The 13,013-nt window shown below is 48.5% G+C and overlaps 1 protein-coding gene across 1 annotated transcript in view; it reads left to right on the plus strand.

Annotated features, from left to right (window-relative positions):
- Positions 1–13,013, plus strand: part of LOC134099296 (rho guanine nucleotide exchange factor 17-like) — a 74,484-nt gene that overhangs the window by 42,548 nt on the left and 18,923 nt on the right. Inside the window, exon 2 of the mRNA XM_062552093.1 lies at positions 12,546–12,623. Within this exon, the coding sequence (XP_062408077.1) occupies positions 12,546–12,623 (78 nt within the window). The remainder of the gene's footprint in view (positions 1–12,545; positions 12,624–13,013) is intronic.

Raw genomic sequence — 13,013 nt, forward strand, 5'->3', positions numbered from 1 at the left:
GCTGTCGCACCCAGCGTGACCTTTCAGGTGCCTCTGATGACCCTCATAAGGCGGGAAAAAACACTATTGTCGATCTGCACACCAGCCTGATAAGCCAGAGAAAGTGAATAGGGTGCAATATACTGTATTTGAACAGGCATCTCTGCATCTCTGATTTGAAGTCAGTTACCTCCACTATAACATTATGCTTGTATAACTATTTTAATTCTAAACAGATATGCAAAAAGTGACCCCAATACATTTAACAAAAACAATGTTACATAATACTGTACACCATGATTCATGTGATGTATAATTGACTGGTTCTTAATGGGACACTATTTGAAGCATTTGAATCTGACCCACTTTGGAGCCTCACAACAAACCTAAAGGTTCCATCCAAGCTCGTCAATAATGCACAACTTGCTTTCCCCGAGATGGATTAGCTGGCAGCTTGACAAAGTGAGGACCGTGTAAAGCTCTGCAACACCTCCTCCCCTTCAGCAGAAGCACTGAATTTCGAACATTCATCCGGGGCATGTCAAGTGAAGTGTTTGGGCTGCCACAACCACCGAGCTGTGGTTGTCAATGCAGCATCTCTCCTTTTTCCCCTCTGTTTATTGAAAGGCAACCACCCAGAGCGCTCTTAAAAACGGCCCGGGATGAAAGCGTCTCCCTCTCCGTGTGAATAATGCATCCATGTGATCCACCACACTCTAAAAATAGCCCTTCGGAGCCACACATGGAAAAATGCAGATTGGTTTGAAGCGTGAAAGGCGCTGAGGATGGTCTTCCGTCTGCTTCACGAACACAGCAATTGCAAAGGTTCAAGAGAGTGTTCTTGACTTCCACCACCAGAGTACTGCAATGCAACTTTCAGTTGAGTTCAGTCGGCGGTGCCGGTACTGATTATGTCATTTGTAGCGGAGCAGAGGCAGATTGCAGAGACTGTTAGAGTCTAGTTTCATTGATCCACTGGACAGAGTGGTAGGCAGCAGTGTTTTTGTGTAGTGAAATTTTATTGACACCATTTCCACAGCAGTGTTTTTATGTTGTCCTTGAATGCCTATGCTCTCATCTCTACTTTTCATCTTGAGCCGCGGGCCCCCCTTGCTAAATGAGCTCTTGTGTTTGGCATCCATCAAACTCGTGCCTTGTTATTACATACAGATTTGGGGGCTGCCTGAGAACGGGACTCATTGGCCACTGAGCTCACGCCGCTGCTCCGTTCCACCTCTGTGGGTTTGTTTTGCCTTTCATGTGCCTGTGGATTTTAAAGTGAATCACTGGAGTTCCCACCTCCTTGTTGCCGTGGAGATTTTCTCTCTGTCTCTCGCTCGCGCTCGCTCTCTCTCTCGCTCGCTCTCTCTCTCTCTCTCTCTCTCTCTCTCTCTCTTTCTGTCTCTCCTCCCCTCCCATCTCGATTCGTCTCTCCACTCCATGCTACAGGTCAGTGTTGATATCCCCTGCCTTAGCCAGCACAGTCTGCTCTGAGACGCACACGGAGAAGAGGCTAGTGTTGTGGGCGGTACTGGTGATGGTGGTGGGTGAGCTGGATCTGCCATTGACTGGTTAAGCCTGGCTGTTCACTGGCTGCCGGGCTGCAATCACTCTGTGCTGTTGCTGTTGTGAGCTGCTGGACCGCTGCTTTCAGCTGCTCCCCCCTCTGCCTTCTGCGACTCATTACTCACTCAGAAGGCGAGCGCTGCATCTCTCTCTCTCTCTCTTTCTCTCTCTCTCTCTCTCTCCGTCTCACACACTCACTTGCTCTCCCTCTCCACTTTGGCTTGCTCTGTTGCACACACACCCACAGTCTCTCTCTCTCTCTCTCTCTCTCTCTCTCTCTCTCTCTCAGCGCGCTTCCTCTCTCCCTAGCTCTCTACCTGCCATTGAGAGAGCAGGGAGGCTGGAGCTCAGCAGAGAGACAGCAGCCAGGGAGGAGGAGAGCAGCTGAGGAAGACTAGACAGGCAGCAACATCCACCCTCAGACACTCTGTGGATTTAAAAGGATTTTTGTTTTTGTGCTGTGCTTCTCGTAGTGTGGGCAGAGAGACAACCAGAAGAAAAGCCCCTGTGGATCTGTGGTTTCTGTCAGGGGTTGATAAGGAGGAGGGGAGGGGGGGAACCTGTTATTTTCAGTCTCTGCTCAGAGGGCTGGTTGTGTGGGGATTGGAAGCAGTGGATCTGCTCGGATCAGTGGGGGGTTGAGTCCCGGGCGGCTGGGCGGCACGCGCGCGTCTGCGGAGACAGACCAGCCGGGTGTCCCGCATGCTGCAGATGGTGCGGACCCTCGCCCAGTTCACCATCGCCCTCGAGGAGATGCAGGAGAATGGGGAGAGTGTCAGCGACGACAGCGGAGGTGGAGGAGGAGGAGGAGGAGGAGGGACAGGGGACGAGGTGTCGGACAGGGGAGTCGAACCTGGTGGGAATGGGAATGCCAATGCCAATGGGAACTCGGGAGGCTCCCAAACAAGTAGTGAGGTAGATGTGTTTATGTTTGGCATGTTGCTGTGATGTTGTGTCGCCATGACTAGCTTCCTGACATTCCTTTCATTTTCCTAGAGTATTTAAGTGCTTTTATGTTACATGTGGAATGGGTAATTGTATGTTGACGGCTACAGTAGATCAAGTCTAGGCTTTTCCTCATGTCATCTAGTCCTTGTTGTGATCTCTCATTTTCCATCATCAGACCAGAGAACATAATGCCTTGTCGTGATGAATTTGCTTCACATTTGTACTTCAAAGAATATTATTTAGACATTTGAATGGAATTATTTAGTAATTGTAAGTTTATGAGTATGCCCTTCAGTCCCACAAATGCCCCTTATTCATTCCCACCCCAGAAACACAGCAAATGCTGTATGAGGAGCAAATGAATGAACATGCATGATGGCTGAACCCCTTTTCGAACAGAGGCACCAGGTTGCAGCTCAGCTCAGCCACCTCATCCTTAATCGAATTATAGGTGACCATAATTGCCAGTGGTGAATCAGAGGATTACTTCCATTGTCTTGCCCCACAACCCTCTGAGCAACCTGCTCTTATGTGTATTTGTGTTTAAGTGAGTGGGTATGTGAAGAGTATTGTGAAGACAGACCCACGCTTTGATGTTTTATCATCATCCCCACTGTGTACCCTCCCCAGTCCTCCTACAGTTTTTGTTTTTGGTTCCTCCCTTCATCACTGTATGTAATATACATCATATATAGGGGTTGCATAACTGCTCCCCTCCCTTATTGTGTGTGCTGTGGTTGTAGTCATTAATAATTTGATTATCTGTTTTACTGTGTGTTGGTTGTGAGAAACATTGGTGGTTGTACTGGGTTGATTGATTCTGTTAAATTGACAACAGCGAAGCATTTGACCAATTCTTACAGAGGCGTGCTGTTTGCCCTCGCTGTTTCTCTAATCATGTTTGTGGTGTATATGTGTGAATGTGTCTATTTGGAGGTATGGAGTAGACTGGATTATGTGTCTCTGCTGTCTCTACACATACACACAGACTTTGCCTATGTAATCTGAGCACACAGACACATAATCTCTGGAGGGGATTTACCTGTCTGTGTTGAGAGGTAGTGCTTGATGAAGCGGAGGGCCCTGTGGGGGGCAGGGAGATGGTTATTCCCATCGTGTTAATGAGGGTATTAATACCATGAAATGGGCTTGCAACAATCGGACCCCGTATGTTTGTTATAATGATTTTAATCCCTAATACCACAACCCCCAACCATATGCAATGGACCTTTCCTTATGTGAGGTTTTAAGGCTATACAGAGCAGTTATAGCAGTGCCATATTTCGTCCAGCCTCTTTCATATACTTTCCCTGTCAGACTTTCTGCCTCTTTCCTGCACCGTGTCTGTCCTCTCTGACCCAAAAATAGTAGTTTAGCCAAAGTCCTGTGACTGCTGTTTGAACAGGGCACTTAAATGGACGAAATGCCATTAGGCTGTGATGCCCTGCTGTGCTCCTGCATAGAGTGGTGGAATATTGGTATGGCATGCAAGGATCTTACCCTTGTTTTAGATTGAAAGGAAAACCAAGCCAAGTCTCATTTGTCTTTTATCAAGAGGTCAGTTGAATGTGGTTTTCAGGTTCATGGAAACATTGTAGTTGCAACCATTGGTAGAACATGTATGCAATAACAAAGGTAATATAGAGATTCTGTATGAATTTTATTGTAAATGTTAGTTTGTAAATGAATTATATATTTCTCTTTCTATTTTAATTAGTTTTCTATTCATTGATCCCAAAGCCTAGTGACTCGGTCATGAACCTGGTGCGTGTTGTGCATAGCTGTGCTGGCTTCTCTGCTGCTCTGTGCTAGTTCCCCCTACTGTGTCCTCGTGGGTCTTCCTTCCTGCTCCCGTACAGTACAGTAGGTGTACAGAGGCCTTGGGTTGGGGCGTGAATGCCTGCAGAATTCTCCTCCTCTTCATGATGTGCGCATGGAATGCCGTGGGGATTTTTAGTGTTTGCTTTGGTCTCCTGGGAATGGGTCCGACCTCGGGAAATCCAGGCACACCAAGGAATGCGGGATGAGAAAACAGGGATGCCAGATTCTGTGTGATAGGGATTTGATGAGGGATCATCCTCTCTGCGTTTCATCTTGCTCAGGGGGGCATTCCCCCCTCCTCTGCCACCCCCTCACTGGCTGTGCCAGCTTAATTGATCCTGCTCGCTCGTCTGTGTGACAAGTGACCAGCATTGATCCCCAAATGTGATTTCTACAGACCACGGATGCATACACAAGGACAGCTTCTGTTTATTGTCCAAACATGTTGCCCCACACAAACACACAGATATGCAGGCCACACACAGAGACACACACACACACACACAAACACACGCTCACACCCACGCCGTGTGCCTTTGTCTCAGCCTGTGGCATCATCGGAGTTATATAACGCTGATGAAAGGCACTGCAGGGCAGCAGAGCCTGATGGTTGCCTGTCTGCTCCGGGAGGCTGCTGGATGAGCGTGTCTCTGGGTGTCTGCTCCTGCCAGATGCAGTGGACTGGGCTGGAGGATGGGGAAAGAGGGCAGAGGAAGTGAGGATGGGGAAGGCTAGTGTCCGTGCTGAGGCAGAAGCTGTGGCTGCAGCTAATCGCTCCATCGTCACCACCAGAGCAGAGGGAGAAAGAGAGGGGAGGGCTGTGATGTCTGACCCAGGTGCTAGGCAACTAGCTTCCCACATTCCCAGATCACCTTTTCTCTGGTTTCCAATGTCCCCAAGGCACCACAACAGGCAGTCATTGACATTTCATGCACCTCCATTCTCTGTGCCCTGATTTGATCATTCTTGCTCTTCTGTTGATTTTATTTCTCCCTGTAATATCCATCTGATTGGATAATTTCTGAATCCTTAAGCAAATTATTCTGAGGATCTAGCTTTTCACTGTCCTCTCTGCTATTTTCTGTGATTACCGTTTTAATCCATGAGATAGATTGTAAATTCTTAAAACCATCTTACAGGCTTAAGTCTGATTGGAAGAAACTTGAGCAGGTAGTCAAGGATTTGAGATGTGATTCCCGCTCCTATCCAAAAATTCCACCTGCTCCGTCCAGCGCATGTCATTAATCAAGCCCTGTGGCATTAGTGGCCGTGCAGGAGCCAGACAGACAGCTTGGCAGCTGCACTAAACGGCCTCGTGTCCTGCGGGCCTCCAGCAGACAGCTGCTCCGCAGAGGGGAAACAAGATCCGATCCGAACCCCCTCCCAGCCCCCTCCCCTGTTCGGCCCGCTACAGGGTTCGGGTTCCGGAGCCAACAACAACCAGGGGAGAGTGCGAGCGCAGCCAGACTTCTGCCTGGCGTGCCCGCCTGGCCTGTCCCTCTCGCTGATTAGTCTTCACGCCGGACTGGCCAAGAGTGGCTGGAGCCCGAGCTCAAGCAGCCAGCGCTGTGTCATAATGATGCTTGGGGCTCGGAGAGCAGAGAGCTGGGCCCGGACACTGCAGGAGTGTTGTGTTACATTCGACAAGAGGGCAGTGCATGCCGAGCCAGTGCGGTCAATCAGGAATGCACCGGCCTTACAGGTGGAGGTGCCTAGGAGTCCCGTCTGCCCAGGTTGAGTTGTGTTTACTTGCATGAATTGCACATTAGCTCCAATAGCTTACAGCAGAGTTAAGCAAACTAAGGCATAGAAACTCCACTCACAGACTCATGTGTTCCACATTTACTCTCTTGTTTATTTTATTGTGCAAGGGAAAAAAGGAATGGGGACAACACAATCTGCCATTGTCCCTGGTGCTAACTTGGTTATCCAAGTGTTCCCGTGACCAAGATGAAACAGCATCAGACTTCATTCCTGGCAGAACATTTTAGGTTGTGAGTGATGAAGCAAGGGGCCTTCCTCAGAATAAGACCACATAATCCGATAAGAGTTCTTGGGTCTATATTGTGAGAACAAGAGTCAGTGTTTGGGAAGAGTACTGCTTCATTTACATGATCAGCCCCACCCCTGTTCTTCTGTGCAGGGGAAGGGCCAGGGATGGCTCTCACTGGCCAGCTAGCAGTAAGGGATGACTAATCGATCATAGATTTCTAAATGGCGGCCAAAAATTGTTGGCAAAAGAAGAAAGTCCAAAGTATGTTTTTGTCTGGTGTTTTATAGATGAACAAGCAAACTACTGCACAGAAAAGTGAGAAGTAAGACATGCCCAAAGACACTACAGCTGTAGTTATTCTCTTCAGTGATATGTAGACCAGACAATGTGTAGTTGTCTGTACAAATAGATAAAACAACCTACTAGATTATGTAGTCCCATTGTGGATATTGTAACATCACTCTCATTAATACTGCACAACATCCCATAAAGGGGCATTTCCTAATAAAGGATCTGTTCCATCCAGGAGGCATTAAGTCCATCTGTTCCTCAATCCCTTACTTTGATGAGAGAAATAATAAAGAGCAGTTGCATCTGCTGAACTGGGTATTTGACTTCCCCTGCTTCATTAACAATTCATCCAAGCAAAGCAGCTGCTGGAACACATTTGTTTTGATTCTTTTTCACCTTCCAATTATTAAGTTATATTTTGAAAGCTGCGTTGGCCACAAACTAGCTCAGACAATTGTGTCGTGCCTGGTGCTAGGTGTAAGATGGGATCCTAAGTCATAGCAAGCCACTGTTCTCTTCCCCGTTTAAACTAGAGTAAAAGTTGTTAGGCAGAGTGCATCTGAAAAACAGCACAACAATGCCAAATGACTTGGGTGCCATATACTGTAGAAACCAAAAATATAGAGGCCAATACTACATCCTTTGTAGTTTAGCACTGCCATAGAGAATGAAATGGAAACAGTTTAGGGCCATTTAGCTAAGCTATTCTCAACTCCTGCACAGTTTGAGGGTTGTAAGTTTGATTCCCGACATAGGTACTGACATTGCTACATCAGAAGATTGTGTGGTGTGGCCTGTTTCAAGGTCTTCTGCTAGGACCCCGTACATTGCTGCTTGCAGTTTTATATTTGATATTCATACTACTCCCAGCTGTTGTCCTAGACCACACATATATGCATGTCTTTATTTTATCATGGGTTCATTGGCCCCACCTCTATGAGTTCCCAGGCCTCTCTGTTTCTTTTGGGACACCCAATGCTGCTCCAAACCCAGCGTCCCAAAGCTGGGAGGGGACACTCACGTTTGCCTGTGCTTGTGATTCTAGTCTCAGCGCAATCTCCTTTGGGCCCGAGCAGGATTGACTGCCTCTCGTTTCCCCTTACTCAGCAGCTGTTTGCCCCTCTCCCTGCCTCGCTCCTGCCCTCACCTTACTGCCACATTCCTCAGTGGCCCACCAGAATGAAGGCACATTAGGAGAGAGAAATGTTTTATGCATGGGGGAAATCGGGTTTGCGTCCACACGGAGGGGTATGGGCTGGTGGTGCGTAGGGCATACGAGAGCTCACCTCTGTGAGATATGGGGGAAAGGGCGAATGAGATATGTTTAAACTATGTGTCGCGGTTAGTGTGTGTGTGATTACGATTCGGTCTATAAAATCTCCAAAGGTTTATTTACTCACAGTGATGTCTCGCCTTCACTGACATCTTCTGTATTCAGCCAACAGCCAAGAATGTCAATGGTTTTATGTTCCTCCATGCAATTTGAATGTGTGCTATTAGTAGAACGCAGTCTCATGTTCGTACACTGTGTGTTGTTTTTGTGGTTTGAATATCTTTCAATTGTTGGCTTTTGTGCTGTGGAATTACTGTTGCTGCTGTTTTTATCTGGCCCCAACAGATTTCATAGGGTGTTTCACAACATCTGCTTCAGTAGCTTGTAATGTCTACTTCTAAAATGTCCTGTCTACCACTTCAGTCTCCTTTTTTTCCCCGTGGACCCCTGCACCATCTCTCTCTCTCCCTCCCTTTCTCCCCCCCCTCTCTCTCACTCTCTCTCTCTCTCTCTCTCTCTCTCTCTCCCTCTCTCTCTCTCTATCTGTGGAATATATGGAGCCCATCCACCTGATGAGCCAATGCCATGTTCTATCAAAGGCAGTAGAGAAATGTCCATAATTTGCGCAGCATGAGGCCCATTTTCTCTCCCCAAGAAAAGCCGTTCCATTTCACCCCCATCAGTTTTTCTCCGAAGGCCATCCGGAATATGCTCCCGTTCGATGAAGTGCTTGCAATTATGCAGCCACTTAGTAGAGCAGGCCATTATGTGTGCATATGTAATAAACGTGCACAAAGCACCTTTTTAGGTTATGTAAGAGCGAGCACAAAGAAATGTGGACGGCCGTGTTGATATTTTGTGGGGAGCTGGACTTGACCTCCTTCATGCCGTGGTGAACTCTGTGTTTTCACTAATACACGCTCGCACTGCTGGGGGTGGGCGGCGGGGCTGTGCGCCGCGAGCAGGCTAAATTGCATTACAATTATGTGTCATAATAATCATGCCATTGTGTGGGGGCCGCTCGGAGGGAACAGTCATAACAGGGAGCCCCTAATAGAAACGGAGGGCAATGGTCACATGCCTGCGCATATGTCCGTCATGCTATGTTACATGTGCGCTCGACACAACCAGAGTCGAGAGGCTGTCAGTCGGTCAAAGCATGCGGCTCCATGTTGTTCTAGTAGTGCTAGCTTAGGATGGATGGCCCTCGTGTTATTGTTAAAATTATAAGAAAATGATCTGCCCCAGACATGTTTTCAGGCGAGTAGTAAAGAAGTTGTTGCTGCTGGATGCTGTACTCTCTGTGTGAGAGATTCTTCCCCCCCCCGATGAAGAATGTGGCCCTTTAGCTGTCGAGCGAGTCTCACCTGAGCGGGTTTATTCTGGTCTCTGGCCCACCACCTGCTGGGGCCACGGGGACGGCGAGAGCAGAGCGCTGGAAGCGGAGCCTCAGTGTCATCTTCGGTTATTTTTAGGCCCGTGTGTGTGTGTGTGTGTGTGTGTGTGTGTGTGTGTGTGTGTGTGTTGTGTTGTGTTGTGTTGTGTTGTGTTGTGTTGTGTTGTGTTGTGTTGTGTTGTGTTGTGTGGTGTGGTGTGGTGTGGTGTGGTGTGGTGTGGTGTGGTGTGGTGTGGTGTGGTGTGGTGTGGTGTGGTGTGGTGTGGTGTGGTGTGGTGTGGTGTGGTGTGGTGTGGTGTGGTGTGGTGTGGTGTGGTGTGGTGTGGTGTGGTGTGGTGTGGTGTGGTGTGGTGTGGTGTGGTGTGGTGTGTTGTGTTGTGTTGTGTTGTGTTGTGTTGTGTTGTGTTGTGTTGTGTTGTGTTGTGTTGTGTTGTGTTGTGTTGTGTTGTGTTGTGTTGTGTTGTGTTGTGTTGTGTTGTGTTGTGTTGTGTTGTGTTGTGTTGTGTTGTGTTGTGTTGTGGTGTGGTGTGGTGTGGTGTGGTGTGGTGTGGTGTGGTGTGGTGTGTGAGTGTCTGACAGACCAGATGGGTAAGGGCACACTAATCAGCAGGGACTCTCGGCTGTTGTTTTCTCGCTGGTGGCCCTACTTTTTTGGGTCTCACATGCAACCTGGTCCTCAAGATATACATGCCAGTCATGTTGCCTCATCTGCTGTGTTTATTTTAAGTAAATCATTACCCTCATTCAGGTCGACGTTAAGTTCTGGAAAGTTCTATTCCTGTTTGCCTTAGTGTAACTCCAGTGTTGCCAAGATCACATAGCAGTTAATAAAACTTTCTACCCCTAACCCCCCTCATTTTCCCTCCCTCCCTCCCTCCCTCCTCTCACTCTCTCTCTCTCTCCTTCTCTCTCTCTTTCTCTTCCCTCTCTCCTTCTCTCTCCCACACCCCATCTGTTTCTGTATAGGGTTCTCCTCCACCGTACCGTTGTTTGGTCCCTATGTGCCCTTGATTCAAACCGTATGACCCCGTGTTGTAGCAATAACTGCATATTACCTTTTCGCGGATGAGGTCTGCCAGCGTTTTGTTTATGGGCCTGGCTAGGCTGTGGGTGCTTTGGCCATGTGTGTAGGGTGACTCAGCGATATGAAGTCAGACTGAAGTCAAGAGGTATAAAAAGACAATCATCTTTTGGAGATGGAGGTGTTGGGGGGGGGGGGGCGGTGGGGGTCAGCAGGTTCTCTCACACGTGAAGCGCAGCACGTGTCCGCCGCGTCCGACGCACCAATTACCGCCCCGGTGCTCGGCAGGAGGAGAATCGGTTCTGGAGGGCACTTTTAACGGTGGCGACAATCACCGCACAGACACCAGGTTAGCGGTGTCTCTTTTCCTGGCCGCAGGCAGGAGGAAGAGGAGAGAGAGAGAACTCTGGGTATCTCTGTCACGGTGACTCACGCCGTTCTAGCCGTTAAGGCTCGTTTACCTCCTGCTGCGTCGCTGGGTTGTCGTGACTTCCACCGTGACTTCTCGATTTATCTCTTTGTGAAAAATCATCTCTATCCCTCTTTCTCTTTTTAATTTCAGCATCCACCCTCCCCATTGATTTGAATTAGCGCCGATTCTGTGCCTGCTTTCCTCTCTGCATGTAGATGTGGTCAAGACAGTAAGAGTGGCCTTTCCCTCGGACAATGATTAAGCAGACTGAAGGGGGGGAAACTGTTTTTAAGAGGACGTCTTGCTGTACTCTATGCTGAGGCTATTAGAACTGATCCTGATGAGGACTATAAAATGGAGCACTGAGCGTTCTGTTGGAGCTTAAGTTCAAAATGAGGAGGAGGAGGATTTTATTCCCCGTCAGTGCTGCCTGCCCGGCCATGATCTCTTCTCGGCCCCCGAGAGGAACTCCAGTCACTGCGCTTCTCATTCCGTGGCACCAGACGATCCTTATCAACAGAGGTCTGGGGAGGGTGGTGTGTGTGTGTGTGTGTGTGTGTGTGTTGTGTGTGTGTGTTGTGTGTGTGTGTGTGTGTGTGTGTGTGTGTGTGTGTGTGTGTGTGTGTGTGTGTGTTTGTTGTGTGTGCGTGTGTGTGTGTGTGTGTGTGTGGTGTGTGTGTGTCTGTGTGTGTGTGTGTGTGTGTGTGTGTGTGTGTGTGTGTGTGTGTGTGTGTCTGTGTGTGTCTGTGTGTGTCTGTGTGTGTGTGTGTGTGTGTGTAAGCTGAGCAGGGAGAGTGAGGCACCTCAAACCACACTGCAGTCTCTGTGCGTCCCCACCACAGGGCTCCGTGTGACCTGCGAGCCTTTGACCGAGTGCTGGCCCTCTCTTAGACTCTTACGCATAAATACCACGTCGCCTCATCTCCATCTCCCAACAGCAGCCCGCACAGCCAGAGAATGCCATTGTGGTTAATGGGAGATTCCCAAAACTTTAGTAGCGCTCCCAGCACTGCCTCCATAGACATTCCCAATTAACTGCGCTGCATTGGCTGGCTTGTTAGAGGGAATGTTTGCCATTCACTTGGTTGTGCACAATTAGGGAGTCTGCTTGTGGCTTGCTGGAGACGTCCACCCCTGTCCCTCTCCCTACCGCCCTCACTCACACGGTCCTGCTTCTGCTTCTGCTTCCCAGGGGCACGCCTGATGTACAGCCTGCCATGGACACAGTACAGGCCCTCATGCAACCGCAAAGTGTACTGTACTGTAGCTTCATGGCTCCATCATGTGGTGTACATTTGTGTGTGTGTGAGAGAAAAAGAGAGAGAGAGAGGGAGTGTGTGTGTGTGTGTGTGTGTGTGTGTGTGTGTGTGAGAGAGAGAGAGAGAGAGAGAGAGAGGAAGAGTGTGTGTGTGTGTGTGTGAGAGAGAGAGAGAATCACTGCAGAAAAGTACAGGCTTTTATCTTGTCGTTGGAGGAAACACACAGTTATTTGGCCCAGTGTGCAGATGCAAACCAGTAAACAGGAAACTCCTATTTTGATTAGGGCCAAGCCAAATTGCATCACAGCGTGCTTTGTGTGTGTGGGTGGGTGGGTAGGAGAGAGAGAGAGATAGATGACTTGTTTTGAATAAATGGATTACCATGTATGGTTCTTATAATGCTGATGGTTATCTTTTAATGATTGGTTCCTTAACTGATATGTATACTGTGTAATAGGCTTTTTATCTTTGCCCTTCTTTTGACAAAAAAAGGAAACATCTTGTATCCCCCCAAGACATACAGCATGTGTGTGGTATAGCATGTGTTTGTTCCCCATGGTGCTAACATTGCTGTCTCCCTCTGCAGGACATGAGAAGACATGTGGTGATGACCTTACTGGACACTGAGCAGTCGTATGTGGAGTCTCTGAGGACACTAATCCAGGTGAGAGCAGGCCTAACACACACACACACACACACACACACACACACACACACACACACACACTCAAGCCACCCTCTCCATATACAGTATGAAGCAGGTTTCTTTCACAATGGAAGCAAATTATGACTGCTATACATATGCAACACATACACACAGGCGCGCGCCCACAGACACACACACACACACACACACACACACACACACACACACACATGCACAATCTGAGTGGAAGATTGGAGGTCTCAGTGATCTTTGATGGTCTGCCCTCTGTACATTTTAATCCCCATCGAGTGCTATGTGTGGCCTCATCTCCCTTTAATTTAGGATTGGATTGACCCCACTGCCCTTCTGCCGGCCTTTGATAACCCATGTTATATAACAGCAGACTGA

This window comes from Sardina pilchardus, chromosome 13 (assembly GCF_963854185.1).
Source record: "Sardina pilchardus chromosome 13, fSarPil1.1, whole genome shotgun sequence".
Lineage (NCBI taxonomy): Eukaryota > Metazoa > Chordata > Actinopteri > Clupeiformes > Clupeidae > Sardina > Sardina pilchardus.